This window comes from Anneissia japonica, unplaced genomic scaffold (genome assembly GCF_011630105.1).
Source record: "Anneissia japonica isolate Jap-2015-1 unplaced genomic scaffold, ASM1163010v1 scaffold287602_len1038180_cov171, whole genome shotgun sequence".
Taxonomy (NCBI): domain Eukaryota; kingdom Metazoa; phylum Echinodermata; class Crinoidea; order Comatulida; family Comatulidae; genus Anneissia; species Anneissia japonica.
In genome coordinates, this window is record NW_022734061.1 from 619,259 (window position 1) to 642,090 (window position 22,832).

At 35.5% G+C, this 22,832-nt stretch overlaps 1 protein-coding gene across 3 annotated transcripts in view; it reads left to right on the forward strand.

Annotated features, from left to right (window-relative positions):
• LOC117116288 (transcription factor AP-4-like) overlaps positions 1-16,588 on the forward strand; it is a 21,323-nt gene extending 4,735 nt beyond the window's left edge. Inside the window, exons 1-5 of one of the 3 annotated variants that reach the window (XM_033260300.1) lie at positions 3,749-4,299; positions 5,286-5,427; positions 9,911-10,120; positions 10,382-10,522; positions 11,332-16,588. In XM_033260300.1, coding sequence (XP_033116191.1) covers positions 4,265-4,299; positions 5,286-5,427; positions 9,911-10,120; positions 10,382-10,522; positions 11,332-11,682 — 879 coding nt within the window. In that variant the 5' untranslated portion in view covers positions 3,749-4,264 and the 3' untranslated portion in view covers positions 11,683-16,588. Of the gene's footprint in view, positions 1-3,748; positions 4,300-5,282; positions 5,428-9,910; positions 10,121-10,381; positions 10,523-11,331 lie in introns of those variants that run through there. The other 2 variants (XM_033260298.1, XM_033260299.1) reach the window with 2 other exon arrangements.
• The last annotated feature ends 6,244 nt before the right edge of the window (positions 16,589-22,832 follow it).

Consider the following 22,832-nt stretch of genomic DNA (forward strand, 5'->3'; position numbering starts at 1 on the left):
CAGTAATTGTAATGATTTATAATTTAAATTTTTTATACAAGAAAAATGATACAGTAAATAATAAAATAGTAAAAATTATTTTGTCAATTTCCTATCAACCAATGTATATACTGTTTTATAAAGTATGTGCTTTATTTATATATTAATTATTTTGCTTTATATTTATTTCATAATTTTTTGAATTTTTATTATGAAGAACAATCCTCATCGATGGAATTTTCAGCAACAAAAATCTTGAAATTATAGAAATTCAAGTACAAACAGTTACCAGTCCGGGTAGTTCCATCCTGAGACAAGACCATTGGCAGGATTTTTAAAGGGGGGTTATAATTTTTCACAAAAGGGCACTATGAGTCTACACCCACCTCCACCCCACCATGGTTAATAACACCTCAGTGGCAATAAAAAAAAAAAGCCAAATTAAAAATATTTGTAGTTAAATTTCAAAAAATTCAAGCAAATCGTACCTTTTAGTAATAATTTAAAAGGGCATTTCTGGAAGGAGGTTCTTTCAAACCCCCTGGCTACGGGCTTGTGAGGCATAGGGCCCTGAAAATCAAAATTTTTTTTTTAATTTGTTGTGGCATATCCAGAATTTTTCAATTGGTGGCACAACACTTTTAGATTAGATACTGATAAGTGAGTAGCGATCATAGTATTTCAATACATTAAACATTGATGTGCACTGAAATTTTGAAATTGAGTAGTAAAACGGGGGAACGTGCCTCCCCCCCTCCCCACTGGATCCACGCCTGTAATAGCTGTTGCTATAGTAGATAGTTTTGTTTTCCATCCAGTGTTCAGACTTAATGAACTTTCTCACAAAACCAAACTGTCGATTCTAAAAAAAGCTCTGTCAAACAAGGAAGTGAAAATGACATTAGATACAAAAAGATGCTCTGTATGTAAACCGTAATTTGAATTATAAAAAGTAGTCCAGTATGTAGCAGGATTTAAAGTTTGTTAAACTGGTTCCAACTAGACAGACATTGTACTGTATAGCAGACAATTGTTAGAATCGCTTTGAAATTGAGAAACGGAAACTTTCCAAAGCATTGAAGTTGACAATAGGACACCGGAATTCTTTTAACTTTCTTTTTATCTACTTCATTATTTTGTACACAATGTATAGATTAGACAGCATTCCATGCATTTTTGTAGGGTTTTATTTTTGGGTGACTTTTTTGTTTGTGGGAGTCATTTTCCTTTTAAATTGAAATGAGGTGTATGGTATTCTTTTCATCTGGTTAACTTTTTTTTATATTATTTTTTAGCCTGATATAATCATGGACTTACAGTGTGTACCAGGATAGGAAGCTCGCTGATCTCTTTTTCCAAGATCATCCTACAAAAATAATAATGAATATCATTGGGTGTCTAGATCTGCCGTATGCCTAAGAACCAGTGTAATAAAGTGTTTTAATTGCACTGCTGATACATTAAAAAAACTAGCTCAAATTTGTGTGGAAAATCAAAATACTGCATACAATTGCATTGGTTTAATATTAAGAGACTTATAGTCAAGGCCTAATTTTCGGTAAAATGTGCGGAAATTAGTCCTTATTTTCTGAAACGTGTGTATGTGTTTCTAGGCCTAATTTTTGCGTGGAGGGTATATCCCCGCACAGGCCTTATTTTAGTCTGGCAAGAGGGTGCAATTGTGTAAGCTCGATCTTCACTCCCACTTATGACTCAAGTAAAAAAAAAATATCCCCTATTTATTACCTCTCTATACCAGTTACTAACTACTGTATACAGTAGTGCCCATTTAGTGTTTATTCATCCCCCACCCCTCTCCATCAGAACCCCCAATCTCCAAGACACCACTGGACTAGAAATGTGTTTGTATTCATATCTACCTTGACTTTAAAAAATTAAAATAAAATGAATTTGTAATGCTTTCCATATTTAGAATTTGTCATGGTTAAAAAATAATTGGCCACCCCTAATTTTAAAAGTGAAAGAATCCAAACATTTTAGACACATTTTTGAAGTGCTTAAAATACCAGTTCCCACCATTCTATGCCTCAAGCAAAGAGAACTTTAGTCCTGGTTGACCTTCGTAGCACAAGTTCAAAATCTGCTTTATCATGGCCTCATTACAGTAATCCAAGGGAAGGCCAGACCACATTAGGTATGGACTACATCCAGGTACCTCCAATGTATATTAATATCCTTAAAGTTTGTTATAAAGTTCATTGTAAATCCAGGCCTGTAGCCAGGTTCTTCCAAGGGGGGGGGGGGGTCCTCTAGGCGTCGGGTCCAGGGTCGAAGAGCTGGTGTGGTCGGCGAAACTCCCAAAGCCAGATTATTTTTTTGCTTTATGGGTCTAAATAATACTATAAAAGCAGATATGTAACATCCGAGACTGGGTTGGAGGACTTGTTCGGGAAATTTGGAAGGGGGGTGGGGTGTTTGGTTCGCCAGAAAAAAGGGGGTTCTCCCCAACCATAAAACCCTCATGGATACGGGCCTGGAATCTATAACGTTTATTAAATCAATATATAAAAGGTTTAGTGTCTTGTGTTTCATATCTTGTGTCTAATAATTTAAGCTGGTTTTTATACCTCAATTGACCTTGTATTTTAACCCCTTATCCACTGCAAGACTGAAGTTCTGGTTCTTGGTTGGATGGAAGCCAGAATAGATCAAGAACTTGCCTGGGTAGCTTGACGGTCTTTTTTTTATTGGTTCACAGCAATTCGGGAGACAGACAGGAATTTTTCCCAAGTTAGAGAATGTAAACAGTCTAGCCCACCTACTGGAGTCTGTGAACAGTTTTCCTTTTACCATGAAATTGATGAGGAGCAAAAAAGATGGTGTTTTTTTTTGGTTGAGCAAGATAAAAGATAACATGTTTCCGTTTGAAGGTCTGCATGGTACAATGACTCAGCGTAGGTTTCACTTTGAATTTGTGACATACGTAATGTTTCTGAATGTCCTTATGTTGTCCTGCCTATAACAAACGTTACATTGCGAATCATGCAATATTGACCAAAATAGATGTCAGAATATAAACACAGCACAATTTATGGCAGCTTCATATACTTTCAGCAAGAATGCAACCATTTCAGGTCTCAAACCCTACAAACACACAAGGACAAACCACCAGCACAAAGCCAACCAGGAGTTTATCGGATCCCGTACGAATGTGGGAAGGTTTACATTGGTGAAACAGGACGAGATCTCCGCACTAGGCTCAAGGAACACCAAGGCCATGCCAGGAGAGGGGAACAAGAAAAATCTTCTATAGTCATGCATTCCCACAGTCAACAACACCGTGTACATTGGGACAAAGCCGAACTACTTTAATAGCTACTGTACCATCTTGGCACTCCAGAAGGACTAGAGAAGCCACCGAAATTCACAAACACAATACTGTACATCAAGACGGATTTGTCATTAGCAATATTTGGCTGTCCATGTTTAATCGGACCTAGCGAAGCCCCACCATTTCCCGCCTTCTGGAACTATGCCTTTGCTTTTGGTCGTTCCCACCCACTTTCCCGCCCTGGAACCATTCCTTTGTTTGGGCGTTCCCACCGTTTTGTTTTGTTTTTGTGAACGATGGCTTTTGTTTTAGCCTCTCACTAGCAGTCTTCTCATTGGTCAGTTTATCCATCCAATCACCATCCAGGTTGTATTTTAGCCTTTCACCCATTGGTCAGTTTACCACCATCCAGCCTCTCTACCCAAACATATAAGTATTCCCCTGTTTGGAGTATCTGCAGATATTATTCTCCTGAAGACGATGGAAGCATCTCAATCGAAACGTCGAGGCTTTCTCAACAACAACAGTTCTTTTCAGAACTACTTACGTGGTGTACCGCAAGCTTCAACATATATATAATAAAATATTATTGTTATTTAATATTTGTATGATTCGTCCAGATAATAATTTGCGTAATTGTTTGAACTGCATTTCAACTCCTGGTTAATTGATTTCATTTCAATTGTTATGCATTGAACCCTGGGCCTCAACAGCTGGTATTGGACACTACCAGTCGATGACCACACCGTGAACTCCGCAGTATCTCATCATGTGATGATACCAAAGAATGTATTATATACTGTACCCAGTTTCCTACTAAACTTCATATCTGGTGTTGAGGTCAATAAAACAGGGTTGTGTTTTCATTGGCTAAGTCAACACACCAGCTGTTTAGTAGCCTAGCAGACAGGGAATTGATTTGCAATAAAAACCAGTGTGTTCATTGGATACCAGATACCATTCAGGCCCAGGACACCCAAGCTTCTTCTTTTCATGTTAATGTTTATCATAAGATCAATTAACAAAGTGTAAATAGAATAGAAATTGATAGTATGAAACTGTTGTCCATGTTTGTGATGTGAATATTGTGATTTTATTTATTAACACAATCATGTCATATGATACAATTTCCCATGTGACAACAGTAGGATACAGTAATTTAGTTCATTTATTTTTTTTTATTTGGGGTTTAATTTGAATTATTTGACTATAAATTTATCTTCTTGACATATAAACTGTCTGTCAGTTGGAAAATGATTCATCATTTGAACATGATTCGATTAAATAGTGTTCCAACAATTGAGTCACTTATTACTTTAGAAGCTAATTTTTGTGCGGTATTTTTTTTTTTTACCATTTTTTTCCACAAAAGTTTAGCTGTATTTCAGAATGTTAGAGAATTAGATAGAACTGATCATAAGTACAACAGATGGACTAGTTATTCTACCATATGGACAACTTTCTGCTTAATTGCAGACTGAAGTTAATTAGTGATTCAGTCAACAAATGTAATAAAAATGATGGAAGCGAGACTAAAATTTTCCTGCTTATTGATTAAAACCTCGGCGATCGCTAAGGCCGTGTTTCCGCAGTCCTTATATTATAAAGCAGCCATTTTGTTATTTTTCGCTGTGGAAATGGTGCCCAAAGTTGCTGATGAATTTTCGGATTAGAATCTTTGTAATTTATTAGAAAAAGCTCCGAATGCAAAAATAAATAACCTTTGACCGATATCGAATTATAGTCATGCAAGTAATTCTTTTGGGTAGTTGCGCTAAGGCAAGTTAGTAGGCCTACAGGCCTAGTATCAAACACTTCATAATAAAAAGTCAGTGCCACCCTTTTTGTCTTCCCTCAACAAGCCAGCCTTGGTCCCCACCCCCCCTTCCTAACTATCATAGCAATTCACTGTACACCTGCCATTAAATGTACAACAACATGTGTCGCATCGTTTATTGGCCACAACATTGCAAAATATATTACCATTTTGTTTTTCAATTTTTCCCAACAGCAGTCCAGTTCACAAGGACTCCGATAAGAGGGTACGACGAGAGATTGCTAATAGTAACGAGAGACGGCGGATGCAAAGTATAAATGCTGGATTCCAGTCGTTGAAGACACTTATACCGCACAGCGATGGAGAAAAGCTCAGCAAAGTTAGTTTGTACTAAATTTTTTGTTCACTAATAACAGTAATTTAGTTTCTAAATCGCATTCAACAATTGATGTTCTATTGTGTGGCTGAATGCAGTTTGGCACAGCGTTTGAGGTTTTGGCTTTCAATCGTAAGGTCTGGGTTCGAGACTCCGCTGTGCCGATTCGCTTGTGTCCTTGGGCAAGGCACTTTAGCTACATTGCTTCAGTCCACCCAGCTGTATCAATGGGTACCAGCAAACTGCTGGGGAATAACCTGCGACGGACTAGTGTCTGGTCCAGGGGGAGTACAACTCTCATCTGCTTCACACTACAGAAACTGGGGATAAGCTCCAGCCCTATTAGCCCCAGTGGCTTGGAAAGGATTTAGTAGTTAGTGTGTGTCTGAATATATACCAAGTGTCACATATTGTACTGTATAAAGTTTTTTTTTCTTTGGGGTTTTAGAGGAGTGGAATTATCTTTGATCATGAGAAAAATACTTGGGATTTGTTTTTCTGTATCCCAGAATAAACCTCTTTATTGATAGCAGAAATTTGCAGTAACATTTGTACTAATCATTTGTGACCCTACAAAACAAGTACTGTACAATCCACCGAGTTGTTAATCTAACCACCAATTCGCCCCTTTTAATTCCTTTAATTCCTCTTTAAATCAAATTGTTATCTTTAGCCACTGAAGTTATCACTCCTTTCACTATCATTTCCTTCCTAATCACATAAATATACTCCTTAACCACCAAGATTCCCTGCTACTATAACCACAAAATTGTCCCTCTATAAGTAATTACCAAGTCACTGCTTCCATGCAGCTAAAAAGGCCGCTTTCTCTTTTTACGAGTTCAACAACACAAAAATGACTGTTGTAAAAACTACTGTAGCTTGATTGTATTATGGTTATTTTTCAATCCAAGTTTGTCAAGCAGCACTGAATTTATTATTAGCTCAAAAATCAATCAAATACTTTAATCAAATTCCAATGTTGGAACAACGTCCATTTCCTTGTGGGAAAAACCCATGTTTTTAGAATTCTGACACTGCGTAACTAACAATGGGATGTGTGTACTACAGTATGGCGCAGGTTATCAACCACACAGATTTACTAGAAATTAGCCTCTGTACTCCAGGTACAAAATACGATCATATGATTTAATCTCATATTCCGATATCTAATTCGGATTATTGTTAATTTTAGAATCAGTTAGTTTTGGATTGTGATGCTATTTTTAAGTGTTTCGTCTAATGATTTAGTTTTGAGTCCGATATTTTTGTCTTTTTTTTTTTCAATCTGCAAATTAACTCGTGAAGTACAATTCAGTACAGTACTACTGTCATCAAGCCCTCTGGTGGCGCTGTTCTGAAGAGTATTATAAGAAATTACATCCAGTAAGTTAGACTACAGTAGGTTAACCTATTACTGTACAGTATGATGCTGCAATTAAGCTATTGTAAGCCTCATTATTGGGCCTAGGAATTGGAGAAAACAATCATATTTTGTATTTTAGAATACACAGGATTCGATCCCAAAACCCTGTATTAAAAGTTTGGTGACATTCTGTAACCGCCAGACTATAGAGTCTCTACTCCAATATATCATTCTACTTTGGAATGTAGGTAATCAAATCTGAGCAATTTTTTTGCATTAAGATGTGATCCATTTCTAAGAAAAGCTCCACTCCCTGGATCCCACCCTTGCATTCAATATTAAGTCCACAGTGTTTTATTACTGCGCTATCGCTCGGTCACATGACAGCGAGCATGTGACTGCAGCTGATATAAACACAATGAAGCGGGGAAAGAATAAAAAAAACGCAGGTACTGTACGACAGTCATAATCATATGATTATCCCAAGACCGGTGCCAATTTTGACAAGCTGCCAACGCAGCAATAATGCCAGACACTGTCGATGGTGCTGGCATCGGTCCAGGCTCATCGTTTACTAAAATCATCTGGGAAATTTGTTGATGCAGTGTCTATGTCACAAAATGGGCACAAAATCTCAAAGATCAGTCCACTGGCCCATTTGTAAATGCATAATTTTTTTAATCTATAGTTTGGGGTAGTTCTTGCTTGGATCAGTGCTATACGCTATTAATCAAGCCTCATACAGGAAGAGAGGATGAATGGTTAACACAGATAACACATTGATAGCCTGTGAATTACCTACTATATTACATGTACAGTCAAAAGTCAGAATGAAGCTATCATATGAAACATGATTTATACCAGGGCTGTAAAAAATTACATTGTTCTGGCTACAGTAAGACACAGGTCTATTTGGACTAAAAAAAATTACTAGCCCAGATTTAATTTTTACTCTAGACCAGTTTTACTGGCCTGCTTTACATGATGCATTTTTATGAGTTTACACATCATGTACTAAAGTGCAAAACATTGTGATTCCCGGTTCAACTACTGTAAGAACAGGACAGCTAATATACTGTATAGAAAATACTATATACATTCCTAACAAAGCAGACTTGTATTGCCTAGACTGTTTTGTGGTAGTGAATATGTCTTCAGTCACTCATAAATCATAATTTACAATTTTATTTCAGTAAAAGTGGACATTTCAGAAAAAAATAAAAGTATATCTTTCATATATCTTTTAATTCCTCTGATAATCTTTAAAAAAATAAGAATGGGAAACAAGGAATAAAAGAAGTCTCGCCTTTCTAGAAATACATTTGCTATGTTGCCATGGAAATTAATCTTATTAATTATGAAATCAATTAATCTTTGTTGATAATGATCCATAATATCAAATAGTTTATAAACAAAATTATTGTTTTTTTTAGGAAACTGTTCGATCTTTGTTTTTATTATTTAAAACAATTTTTAAAAGTGTTTATTGTTGGCAAAAGTGATGAGTAATATTGTATAATAATTATGGTAGATATCAAGTATTGTATAAACCTTGGGAGACCTTTTTTTACCATAATTACAGTAAAGACCTTGAAAGGCCTAACAAATGAGCTATTGTATTGAATGATATTTATAGCTTTAGTATTATCCTTGCACTTGAAATAATCAAAGCCACCATGGGTTATGTAATCCTGGCTAATTGTGTAATGATACAGTGTATGCAATGCTGTCACTACCAGAAAAAATCAGCAAAATTAGTCTTAGGTCAAATAATATTGTTAGTTTCATGTCCCACCTGTATCAAAATATTGGAGCCTCATGAAAAAATATGCTAATTTCCTATGGAAAATAAAAATAATGAAAATTTGAAAGATCGTTATTGCCTAAAGTTGAGGTAGAAACATAAATGGCAAATGTACTGTAAGTATTGCAAAGGTTAATCAAACAATTTTTATTGGTTATCTCGGCCTGTTTACCATCAGAATATACAGTAGGATAGTTAATAGCAAATAGTATACCCTTGCCAAAAAATAATTTAAAATCCCGGACATAAAACTAGCAATTAATTTTATTTGGCAAACCTTCCATCCTACACTTGAAATTCTCTCAAAGGCCCCACAGGTTATGTAATCCCATCTGATTGTGTAATAATACAGTAGGTATGCAACACTTGCTGTCAATGCCAGAAGAAATCCGCAAAATTAAACAACCGTAAATATTATCTGCAAACTTGAAAATGCTCCAACCAGCATACCAAGCAGACAGGAATTATAATGTGCTACGGTTATTGATCACTGTCTGTTTACAGTTGCTTTAGAGTTTTTTTTTTTTCTTTCAAGCTTTTTTTTTTCTTCTCTCAATTCATTAGCATAATCCATTGTGCGTAAATAACATTCGCAGCACTTGCTGATCAAAGTTCTCACGGCTGTAAACAAATAAGATAGTATCAGAGTAAAAAAAGAGATACGATGGTGACATTTAAACACACTGAATATATCTTAATGTTTACTATATGTTTGTCCATAACCCATACTGGGTATTACTGTAATACAAAACAATGTGTTGCAATTCACTCATTTTATAATCAAATTATGTTGTCAGTGGATGGGTAATTTTTTTGGAGAGCAATGGAGTTTGCTGGAAATGGTTTGGAAGTTGAGGTATTCTCTTTTTAAACAAATGCTGTAAAAAAGAACTTACAGTACCCAATTTTTTTTTTGCACATGATCATCTTTTTTGGTATTAATATTTTTATTGTCAATTAAGTGAATATTTTTTTTATTATTAATTATTGCATAATTTTTGTAACTATTAACAATATCATTATTTCTATAACAATATTATTTGATGTTGGTTATTATATAAATTTTTATCTATTCTTCACAATTTGTGTTACTGTTAACTTTTTTTATTTGTTGATATTTTGATTATGAAGTGAACTTTCATCATTTCCTGTTTAGGTATTGAAATATTGCAAAATTTATGTGTAAATATAATTTTTATTTGTTTATTGTATCTTTCATTAATTTTTATACAACTTCGTACAATTTATGTAATGACATCTTTCATTTGTTGTGATCAATATTTTGATTATTTTGAATGTTTATTTTTCACCCATAGGCAGCGATTCTTCAACAAACAGCGGAACATATTACACGTATGGAGCAAGAGAAGACGCAAATACTGCGAGAAAACATACAACTGAAGCGACTGGTAGCACGTTATGAGCGTGGAGAAATAGATTCTCCATCGCCCAAGAAACGAAAACGCTACGACAGTATGACGGATGAAGGAATTGGTAGTCCAGAATCTGAAGATGCATCCGCCACCGTAAGCTACGATACTTTAGTTTTTTTTCACTCTGAAAAGTCAACTTTCAAACGATAAACACTAAGTAACGCACTGTCAAGACTGATATTTTATGCGACATAAAATATGGCAATGATGACATCACATCATCACCATATATAGTGTCATCATGACTAAATATGGGCATACAATTAATTTGATAATCTCAACTAGTTAGTTCTCAAAAACAATTGTCATCTTTTGTCCGAGTTTAAGATCGTGTCATCTCTTTTCTCCTCGTAGATTGACGATTTGCGAAGAGAAATGTTGGAATTGCGTTGCCAATTGGACCGTGAACGAAGATTTCGACTTTTACTTGAAGATCAAAATAGAGGACTTGAATCACAACTCTACCCTGAAAAACTAAAAGAATTGACAAAACAGGTACATTGATTTTCTGAACTTTGGATTAAATGAGTTATAGCTTATTCATAAACATTTACTATAGTGACTTCTAAAAGATTGGAGTTTTTTTGGTTTTTTTTTGGATCTAAAAATTATAATACAGTATTATCACCCAATTATGTACCCCTTCGTCCAAACAGAGTTGGTAATTGAGGAAATTCATAATTCAGAGAGTTCGAATTTTCATAGCATCTCAGTGTGGTGAGGGTAGGTCTAGGCCTATGCTACAAAGTACAGGGCTAGGTAGGCCTAAGCCTTGCCATAGGAGCAAAAATTTGTCACGAAAAATGACTTGGATTTTACTGTTTTAACAAAATAATACTTTGCAGAAGCCAAAATAACCTGTGCTCATTGTGAAGTATTTATTTGAAGTGATTTCCTAATGACCATATAATGGCCAAAACGGTTGTTATTAATATTATTCTCTTCATAAAAATAGCAAATTTATGTGCATAGTGCCCTCAATGAACAAAAAGTGAGATTTACTGTACAGTATGCCTGAACAAGCATGCACAGCTCAAAAGTAATATATCTCAGCTAAAAATGATGTCACTTTTAAGGTTTAAGTGTTTTCTTTCTTAGCTAATATAAATTTTTATATTATTTTTGAAGACTTTAAAATACAGTTTTAAGTATTTTTGTAGTTAAAAACGATCGTTCTTAATGATGTCATCGTCGCAAATTGGGTTCGTAAAATCGAGATTTATAATTGGGAAATGTCACTGTAATATATATTTTCTTGATATTATGTTTGGAATATTAATTTGGAATTATTTTATTTTGTTTAGGTACACTCCAGGGGTACTTACCAAAATTCTGAGCTTTCAATTTTACAGCAAGTGCCCATGGGTCTACCAGTCATGTCGGCCCCAATGTCGACGACATCCCAACAAAACCTTGACACAATAGTGAAAGCCATCCGCCATTTAGAGGGCGATCAGGGTACGCCCGGAAACACGCCAATACAAACACCGACGCCGGACCAGCAGCAGGGAAGCGAAAGCGAAACGGAGAGTGAACAAGAAGAACATTTGTACTCAAGCAATGCGGGGTCAAATGTCAAAGTGGAAGTTATTGAACCTGTACCTGCACCATACCAAACATTTCAATACTCTCGTCCGGGAATTTATGTATCGTGAGACGCCGTTCAAAAACTGTTCCTCCGTGTTGGATGCCAAGAGTCAGAATTAAAAATGAGATAATTACACTGGAATTATCGATTTAATGACCTGCCTTGGAAATCTAACCAATATTTGTGTTTCATATGTACATATTTAAAGTATCCATGTGTTTCTGTTGGTCACCAGGGTTTTTGCAATAGTCCAACAGTTAACGTCATTTCATGGAATTTGATCTCCAAAAATATTTTTAATGACTGCCTTTGTTCAAGGGTCTAAAGCTGTCTTCACACTATCAAATTTTTGTGAAAAATACCTGTGATTTACCCATATACAGTGTATGGGCATGGTGTGGCATTATGTCCATATATGGTTGTGATATGACATCATTTTACACATAGGCCAATATGGTTGTGATATGACATCATGCCCATATATGGTCTTGATATGATATGTCCATATATGGGTATGATATAACATTATATCCATATGATATTGGTGTGTTATGACAACCATATTGCCATATATGGGAATGATGATGTCATATATGGCAATGATGACTATGGCAATGATGATGTCATCATTGCCATATATGGGAATTTCACAATATTTTCACATAAATATCAATGATAGTTGGGACAGAGCTTAAACCCCTTTTTTTGGTTTATCGATTTAAAATTTTGTTACTTGTGGTGTTTGTAAAACTCATTTGATTCTAAATCAGTCTGTCAAAAACTATCTGTACATTGTTGTTTTGAAAGTGTAAGTGAATTATATTATATAAAAAATTACACCAAGATATATATTTAGTATTATCAAGACAAAATTCTAGATGGACGCTACAAAAGTTTGCATTTATATAATACTATTTATAGGAATTGAGATGCGAGCTAAAATTTTCGAGGAAAAATTTGGTCGAAATTTAATGTTTTGATAATAAAAAATAAAGATTATTCAGAATAAATATACAGTATATAGTAAATTTGAATCTTAAGTTAGAGTTTTTAAGGTAACATCTATTCCCCTAAAATATGAAAATAATAATTTATGAAATTCTCCCTATGTATGAATGGAATGGTCTTACATTAATATTCCAAATAAGGTTTAGTTTGCCATTCAAATGATATAGAAACGTTAAATGATTATGCTAATCAATATGATAGAATTTGCAAAAAAATGTTTGAGGGTTTTTCCAACTGTCTTAGGTTATTCCATTATACTCAAGGGGGTGAAAATTATGCACGCCCCAGATGTTGTGCAAAGCAACCGTGCAATTAACCATTGCGACTATGAAGAATGCTTAATAGCTGGCCAAGGCTGGTTGGTTACGTTTGGCAGTCTGCCAAAAACAGAGGAAATTGGATTTGGGTGCTAGTCATGATGTTCCGTTAGGAAGCATTGCATTTCCTTGCCATTAGCAAATCGGTGATTCATACCATTTGAAAAATCCCACGGGGAACCGATTGAAGGCAAGTCACACAGGCCAGGAAACTGCCGCACAGTTCGTAAAATCGCTGAACCTATTGCGGTTGGAAATAAATTGACAACTAGACAAAATTATATTTGAATTATTAAAAAAAGATCGCAGGTTCCATTTACTTATGAAACAAAATAAGTATGTTTATGTTCAACTCATTTTTTGACTTTGTGTCGATCGATATTTATTTGCATAATTTGCAAAATTATATATCCACGATAAAGACTAAAAAATACTTTATACATATCCATTTTTGGGTAATTTTTATTTATTTCTATTTTTTAAGTGTGACGAAAAAAGAAAAAAAATGAAGCGGTAGGTGCTTTAATAATTTTGTGTTTATTCTGAGGCATCTGATGCTCTTGTATATAATGTAAGTATAGAGAGAGAGAGAGAATGAGAGAAGTAATAAGCAAGTTATGGACAGCATTATATATGCTAGCCGGCGGTGTCGTTACTTCTTCTCATAGTAATTAAGTAGGTATTTATTGTGTGTTAGTTATGTAACAATTACCCATACGCTAGATTAGGTAAAGGCTATTTAAATGTGTACAACTTAAACGTAATGTTCTAGATCTTGTTATTCACGAAGTAGTTCCAGAATTTGATGTTGCGAACCTGAAAGGACTATGGCTACAAGTTTATGCTAAAATTTTATTTAATTTATATAGTATAAATATAATTAATTTTTTATTTTAAAAATGTAAACTTAATTTTTTTGTCTAATTTAGTTGTTTTTTTCCCTCAAAATATTGACAAAACAATCACAGATTTTAAAACAAAAACATTAAAAAGACTAATCTATTATTCATCCATTAAATTAATCTTTATTATTGAATTTTCTGTTTATTAATGCAAAGCAAATTTTTGAATTGAGTGAAAAAATGACATTTAATAAAGTATATTTGTTTTCTGAATTAAAATTAAGACCCTCCGAATACCATTTTCGTTGCTATATTAACTGCACCAAAAAAAAATCCTTTCAGTTTTCATGCGACATTCTATTTCTGGCCATCTACTTCTTGTGAGGGCTTCTGAATTATTTCTACATTGACTATGTAAACTTAAACTTGTTCTGCTTCACCGGTTCCATCAATATAAACAGTGGTAGTTCCAGAAATATGCCGTTAGGGGTCCGAACCGAGACGCTGACTAGAGCCTCGGTCAGGGTCCCGGAATAAAAAAATCCCTGGTAGGGTTTCACAGGGTGAGTTTATGGCTTAGTGAGGCCCAAATTATGCTTTTAAACCACAATATTAGTGATTGGCCATCATAATGTTATTTTGATAGGAAAATTATTATTTTTGTTCCGACGACCCCGTTGTGTTGGACGACGGGGGTCATGACCTGTCTGACGGCCGCTGGTGCCACCACTGAATATAAACTCAAAAACCAGCCGTGTGTGGCTTTTGCGTTTTTGTGGTGATAGGGAACAGGCATGTTTGGTCTGTTTTGTGTGATAGTGGAGAAAACGCAATGCAATTAATTTTCTAGTTCATATATTGTGTGGTATTATGTCCAGCATATAATGTTTATACTTATATATATAACAATGCAAAACCAACAGTGTGATAAATATACAAATAAAAAAAAAACTGGGATGGGGACACTTTTAGGTTTAAGTACAAGTAATTTGATCTTAATTTATCATAAATCCAGTAGAATATAAGTGAATACAAATTTATCATTTTATTTACTATGCGAGGATCTACATAATTAAATTACAGAAAATTCCGATCTTTTTTGTGGGATAGATTTTGAAGGTAAAATGGCAAATATATAAACAAAATTTCTCCTCCCCTTAGTATCATTCGATCCAGAGGAGTGGTGGACACTGGGGGTAGGGAAAGGGGAGCTTTAATACGTCCCTTGTCAACAGCCAAAAATCAGGTGTAAAAGATTTCAAAATTGCTAAAACTCTGCCACTTTGAAGAGGTGTTGGTGCTTTCAACCCACATTAGCTTTGGGAACACCCCCGGCCTCTGCCTCGGAAAAATAGGACCTTGACAGGCAGGTTCCGACCCCAGCAAATTACAATCTGGATCCAACCATGCAATTCATGTGTGTTTAGGTGTGGGACATGTAGGCCTATATAGGTGATATATGTATTATTAGTGGGGAAATATGCCTAACACTTGAAATTCAGACCAAAGCTTTTACAATTGTATCCACACACAACACATACATACTTGCGCCTACACACTTGTTGAATTGAAGCCTTATGCATAACCAGTAGATGTTTTTATTCCGACTGCCATTAAATAATACTGTAGTTCCTTTGGTATACGCCCATCTGCCTTGAACACATAATTGGGCCAATATTTGGTGTGGGCTTGTACCCGAGGAATCCCCTTTTTAATCAAATGACGATTATTCAGCACTTCGCCTATTCGGTGCCAATATTTTATATTATTTTTTGAGAATATTTGTATGGCCTGGGCCTTTGCTCGAGGAAAGGCTGGTATGTATGGTTGGGCGTAAAGTAGAGGGTGGGCTTATGCCTGAGGAGCTACGGTCCTAGTTTTTTGTAATTGTAATGAGGGACCAACATTGTCACATTGTTCACTTCCGAATGAGGCATTGTTTAAAATGCCTGTCGTACATCAGTTGGGTGTGTGGTATCCATACCTTGGTTTATAATGCTGTTAAATAGAACATAGTTAATCATATAATCAATGATTGAATAGCGATCTACTTTCTTAACAAAAAATGAGCCATCGATATGAACTCTGCCATAAATAATCAATGATTAGGATTGAAAATCAAATACGTTATCTTCAGCTGAACTTTTTAATGCGTATGTTCTTCATCCTCATGTCTCGGGTAGCATGTTGGAAAATACATCTTTTCCAGCCGGATTTGAGTGAATTGCTGTATTAAAATGTTTTATCAATTTTGATAGTGATATTAAAAATTTTGATTATCTTAATCCCTTCATTTTTGGGCAGTGTATATATATATTTAGCTACGCTACAGTTGTTACTAGATGTTCACACAGTATTTTTGTGACTAATATTGAGGGCGCACTCCAAAATGTTAGCTTTAAAACGATAGGCAAATACTAGTTAAAACCAGTAAAATATACATCTTTGTATATCACTTTGCATAATCCCTAGTAATCCATTTATGTTTACATAATCTGTTATTAATCTGTTTATTTGCTAAGCTTCAAGATGCATTTGGCAGCTGAAAATTTTTGATTACAATCACTTGTTATGATGTACTTTGTTGAGCTCTGTCGAGATTATAAAATTTTCTTTGACAAACAACTGTTGTATGGCCATATATAGTCATGATGTGCCTATATATGGTCATGATGTGATGTCATGACAATATTTAGGCATGTCACATGTTTTTGTTAAATGAAATTTGATGGTCTGGACAGAGCTCTGAAATTGATTGTTCATGTTTGTGAATTTCCTATCAAATAAACCAGTCAGACTATAGATATATAAACAGAAAAGTATTTTTCAGTCTTTTTGTGTTATTGTTTAATTACCGTAGATATAATACCAACTGTGATGGGCTAAATATGAATTCAATATAATAACATACAGTGTTTGGATCCCATACAATCGTTACACTCTACCGCCGACAGCTTTCGGTGAGGATTTAGGCCGGATGGTCGAAATGCAATTTGCCGAATGCCAGATTGCCAAGACCACTTTGCCGAATCCCAGTTTGCAGAGTGCCAATTTGCCGACTCAAAAACAATGAATCCCAGTTGGCCGAAACCCAGTTTGCCGAACCCTGTTTGCCGAATCCAGTGCCCAACCCAGTTTGCCGAAAGTCAGTTAAAAGCAGCAGCAGTGAAACATTAACAGCAGCATAAAATTCACGATGGAATTCTTACTCTTACCATGGTCCATGTTCTTACCACTATTGCATCTGTACGAAGTGGTGGCACTAATTTGATTCTTTCTCTCTATACCCTCCACTAAAAACTGCTCAGTCAAATTACACCAAAGCCCTGTCAAATTTTATTTGACAAAAAACACGTGACATGCCTAAATAAGGTCATGAAAATTGTATACAGTAAAATCAACAAATTATGTCCAGAATGGTGAATCTAGAATATTGAGATGGGAGGGAAGGGATGATGCAGGGAGGGGGAGCTTGAATGTTAAGAGTGGAGGGGGATTGATGATTAAAGGGGAGATCGCTGGCAAAATAAGGTGAATGGGGACTTTTTTATATGTTGCAAATTTCCAGTGTGTGATTAGAACTTGCATTGTACACAACGCCGAGCCGATCATCAACAAGTTGCAAACAATACCGTATTGTTTTCATGATATAACAAATTAATCAGCAGATGAGACGTGTTTTTTCAGTCACAACAAAATTTTAATCAGCCTTTCACACGAACCTTCAATACAACACAAAACAAATCACCTTGCAGAAACTGGACTTCGATCCAGTTGGCATGACAACCAGTTTACAATCCGTCTGTTTACATGCGATGGTTTCTTATTCGTAGTAACGTAGATTATGATTAGACAGCCGATCGTAAAGATAACATCAAATTTGTGTTTACGTGTACGCAAGAGTTGGCAGTTCCGCCAAATTGAGGGTACCGCCAGCGTTTTAGACAGGTAAAATTATATGTAAAATAGGCATTGAGTGAAACAAATTGCAAAAGTTTGTTTTATTGCTGAAATACGTTCTTTTGCCTGTAACAATTAGCATATCCATAATCTACCTTGATCGGCCAATATTAATTACCTAATTTGCATAAATTCAAAATGGCCGCCATTTGAAAAATTTGCCCTGCTAATTTTCTCCTTAACCACTACATACCGGTATTGAGTATATAAATGTATTGGGTACAAATATATACATGACCCCAAAGAATTCGAATCACATATTTGATTTGCCAAATGACAAATGACATTAGGTCAAAGGTCAACCACTTATTTGGGACGCTAAGCAGGATAATTGTAGAAAATTACAAGTGTTTACTATAAATATTTATATGTAAATATCACATTTATTACAAATAATCATAATTGCACATAAAAAGGTTCAGATGACCTGGTAGTGTCAATGGTCAGGGTCAAAGTTGGATTTGTAGTAGGTTTATACAGTATAGCTCGGCATTCATAATTAATTTTCTAAACATTTTGCATAAATAATAATAAGTATTAAACTTAAGAAATCAAAATCACACATTTGATTGCCAAATGACCTCTCGATGTCATTAGGTCAACCTCTTATTTTAAGCAGGAAGTTAAGCAGGATAGACCCTATATAATAAAAATACAAATTTTTTCTCTAACTATTCACATGTAAATATCATTGAATACAAATAATCATAGTTGCACACAAAAAGGTTAAAATGAACTTGCAGTGTCAAAGGTCAAGGTCTGATTTGTTTTGTTGCTGTTTGTTACGGCTCAAGAAAAATAGTGCGCCGCGCGCTCCTGTACAGCGAAGTAAATCAGTGACAAGGCTATAAGAGCGACAATTAGAGGTTTGATTACAGCTATCTCATTGGCGGCCCGATATTTCTGTTGAGATTAAATGAGGTAGGTCATTGGCGGCCGGATATTGTTTACCTAGGGATGTATCTCATAATTTTGTTTACTTCCTATCATTCATCAAGAAGAGTGGCTGTTATCGAGTTTTAGATTTATGTAATTGTCTACAACTAATCTCATCTTCCAACGAGACTTCCCGTATACTCTACTTCCCAGTGGTATACTCGCTCGAGCGCGGCTCTCCGAAGAGAAAGAAAAGGGGAATTCCCTTTTAGTGACCGGTTTATGACAAATAAATGAAGGGAGAGTGTAGAACACTGCAGCTTATTAAAATGACTGGAATGCTGAAGTTTCGTTTTGAATTCTGCTTTTGAAGTTTAACCGATGTCAATATTCCTATATGTCCCACAGATTTATATTTATTATGTGCAGTGCTCTAAAGCGCTCTGTGGCACGCGAACCGGCATCTCTAATGGGCGTAGCTTAAGGTGACGGTGTGGTTGGGTAGGAAGGCACCCCTGTAGAAATTTCCTGGGCATAATTATTACTGTACACCCGAATATTAAAATTCACATCCTATATCACCTCATTCCCCAAGCTAGCGTCCTATTATTTTATCATCACCGCAGCGTCGGGATTAGCTTCTCGATCTCCATTTTTCCCCATGGAGCCAGAGATTAATTTTCCCTCAATTATAATAGTAGGCTAACCTTATTGAGTAGGCCAAGGCCTATAATGAAAGATTGTGCAATAAATTAAATCGATGGCTGCCAAAATTCGTTTACCAATTACTAAGAATTTTTTTAAGCCCAAAGAGTGATAAAGTGGGGAGGCGTCCCCGAAAGACATGGATATTATTTTAAAAAACAGGATGAGTCAAGAGCTGAAGCTTTACCATCGGGTTGAAACAGGGACGTATACAGGGGGAGCCCTGGCAGCCGCGGCTCCCCCACCCCTTTGTACACAGTGTTAACATTTTAAAGCTTGTTGCTAGCCAATAAAATTCTTTCGGGGATCACTCAAAATGAATAGGCCTACTTCTAAACTATGTAAATATGCATCAGCACACATTATACAAGGCAACCTACTATAATAACACATAGGCCTAAGCGCGATTTTTAAAAATCTTAAATTCATAAATCCCAGGCCAGGTCTTTTTAGATACAGAAATGTGATATTGTATGGTTCATTTTGGTTTTTATACTTTTGCAAGCTCTATAAGTTTTTGTTTTAATATTAAAGTACTACTACTACTAGTAGTAGTAATAATAATAATGGTGATGATGATCATGACGATTTTTAAAAACAGATAATAATATTAATAATATTAAAAAGTTAAGAAAATTGTGCTAAAGTCGAAAAAGTAAGTTGTGATTTTTTGACCACAATTATTATAGTATAGTTAAAGCCTTAAGCTATAGGCCTAGTTAGGCCTAAGTTGTCCTGAATATTATGTAGATCCCTAATAAAAGAAGATGAGAAATTTGTTGGCGCTTCATTTTGACTATATAATGAAGATGTGATAATGATGAATTTTACTATATAAAAGTGTCATATTCCGACCATCTAGAGATATTACAGTAGAACCCCTCCTTTGAGACACCCCTATTTCGGGGACACCCCTATTAAGGGGACACTTTTCCGTGAAACGAGGGGCAATCTTTTAACACTACGGCCAACCCCTAATTAAGGGGACAGAGACACTTTCTGAGTGTGCCTAATGGTCAAAACCCCCTGTTAAGGGGACACTCAATGTTTTTTTTTTATCATTGTATCACAACAGTTACAGTAGTCTCAAATTAAAAAAATCATTTAAATTCATATTTTATCACCTTTTGAGCAATAAACCAGATTTTTCTCCCCTGAATCCTTAGAGTTAACATCTGTACTGTACGCCTACTGAATGTGTTACTTCATATAAACCATTCTTGTCTATTTTGACAATTAACCATGATGGGGATTTCGTTTCTTTCGTTTTTCATGTATTTTCATATAGGATTACACAAACCATAACATGCACGATTTATTCTAGATCGCTACTCTTCATGCTACTTTCATCCAATAGAAAGCTCAATATTTTAAATTAAAAAAAGGAATATTTGGCAATTAATATTGCATCATTAAATAATATTGGGAACATTTTATTATTATTATTTTATTGATAGTAATTGCTATTGTCGTGATGGAATAATAGACAATAACTGGATTTGCGTCAGGAGAAGCATGTGTGTAATTTTCCACGTCAGGTAGGTCAAAATTACACCTATACATATTATTTTATTATTTATATCATTTATAGAGCGCCTTTTCTTTGTCATTGGGTTGCTGCTGGTAAACATCGCAGGAGTAGGCAACCCCACTAGGTACCCATTACTGCTGGGTGAAGAGAGCCCATGCAGTGATGGTTTGAAATTGGGAGGGCATAACTTCATACAGCAATGCAGATAAAGTGTCTTGCTCAAGGACAAGTGAAATGTGCATTACAGCGAGGCAAACACTGATTTTGTTGCAAATTGTTCTAAAGTCATCATTGTAAGAAAATATGCCAAAAACCCATATTTTCAGGGGACACACCTATTAAGTGGACACTTTTTTGGTCCCGAAGGTGTCCACTGGGGTCCTAACTGTGTTTCCTCAAATGTTCTAACCTCAGTCCCAACTATGGTGGGGCTGAGGTGGTGGTTGTGAAATCACAGCTTTGAAGCATGTAAAGTACCGTACATACTCAAAAACAATGTTTTTAAGCTTTATTTTCTATAGTACATCAACACTATTATAAGATCTCTATGGTTACCGAAAATCCCTGATAAAAGATCATGAGAAATTTGTTGGCGCTTCATTTTGAGATTATATAATGGTGATGTGATGATGAATTTTACTAAAAATGTAATTTCTGGTCATCTAGAGGTACTATTTCCTCATTTTTTTTAGCTAGGGGCTAGGGGACTACAGAGATAATGTGATTCCCACCTGGCACAACGACGAAAAAACAAGAGAGTCTGATCCATTTCGTCGGAGAACACACGGGTGTGATTGGAAATTAAGTATGGCCTATATTTTGCTGACGATTTTAGCGGAAATATTGTGAATTTCTTCGACATACAGAGGTGGCACCAGCAAGCCGTGTGGGGTGAGGTGGGGGTGGAGGAGGCCGACGAACGACCAAGTCGTCTGAACAAAAAACAAAACAAAAAATTATTTATTTATTGATATTGATTGCCAATCCCTAATATTGTGGTCTAAAAGCACAGCCATACAAACTCTCCCCATAAACTCCAACATACAGGGATTATTGTTTTTATTCTGGACCATCGACAGAGCTGAGGCTTTTTTGACACCCTTCTGTCGCCACCGCTGAGGACAAAGTGAGTAATAAACGATATCCAAATCATCGAACAAGTTTTAAAACTAATATGCTGGTTTTTGTTTTTTTCCTTTTGTAATCACTCTATATTTATTATTATTATTACTAACAGCAAGAGAGTGAATTCACAGGAATCACCACCCCCTCCTTCACAATCACCTCGCCCCGTTAGTAATCACTGCCATAGTGGCCGGGCATCCTCTTGGGGGAATGGAGGCACAAAGTGTCGATGAAAACCTCAGGTCCCCTAGCAATAAGGATTTGTCCTTGGAATCTATGAGAGAGGGGCATTGGTGCCAGTGATGGCGCCAGTGGGGTTCAAGATTGCACCTTCCCCTGTTAACTCCACACAGAGGTGGCGCCAGAGGGGGAGGGGGCTGGGGATATAGCCCCCCCCCCTCGGGGAAGCATAGCCCCTCGTCGGGGAAGACGATAAATTTTGTCGGGGAACAAACAAATAAAAAAAAATATTTACATGTAATATTCGTTTAGCCACCATATCGTATGTGTTAACTTTTCATCACAACAACAACCACAATAACAATAATAATAATAATAATAATAATAATAACAATAATAATAATAATAATAATAATAATAATAATAATAATAATAATAATAATTCAATGAGACTAATTAAAAATAATTTGCGTTCTGTTATGACAAATGCTCATTTAGATAGCCTCATGATGGTTGGAATACATCGTGATAGGTGAAGCATCAACGTCGTTGACAGATTTCATGCAAAATTTCCAAAATATAGAATTTCACTTTGAAGAATGAGGATTTGAAAATAAATTAGATGGTTACATTGCATACTCTTTGTTTCTGGCTTTATTCAAAATGTTTTGGT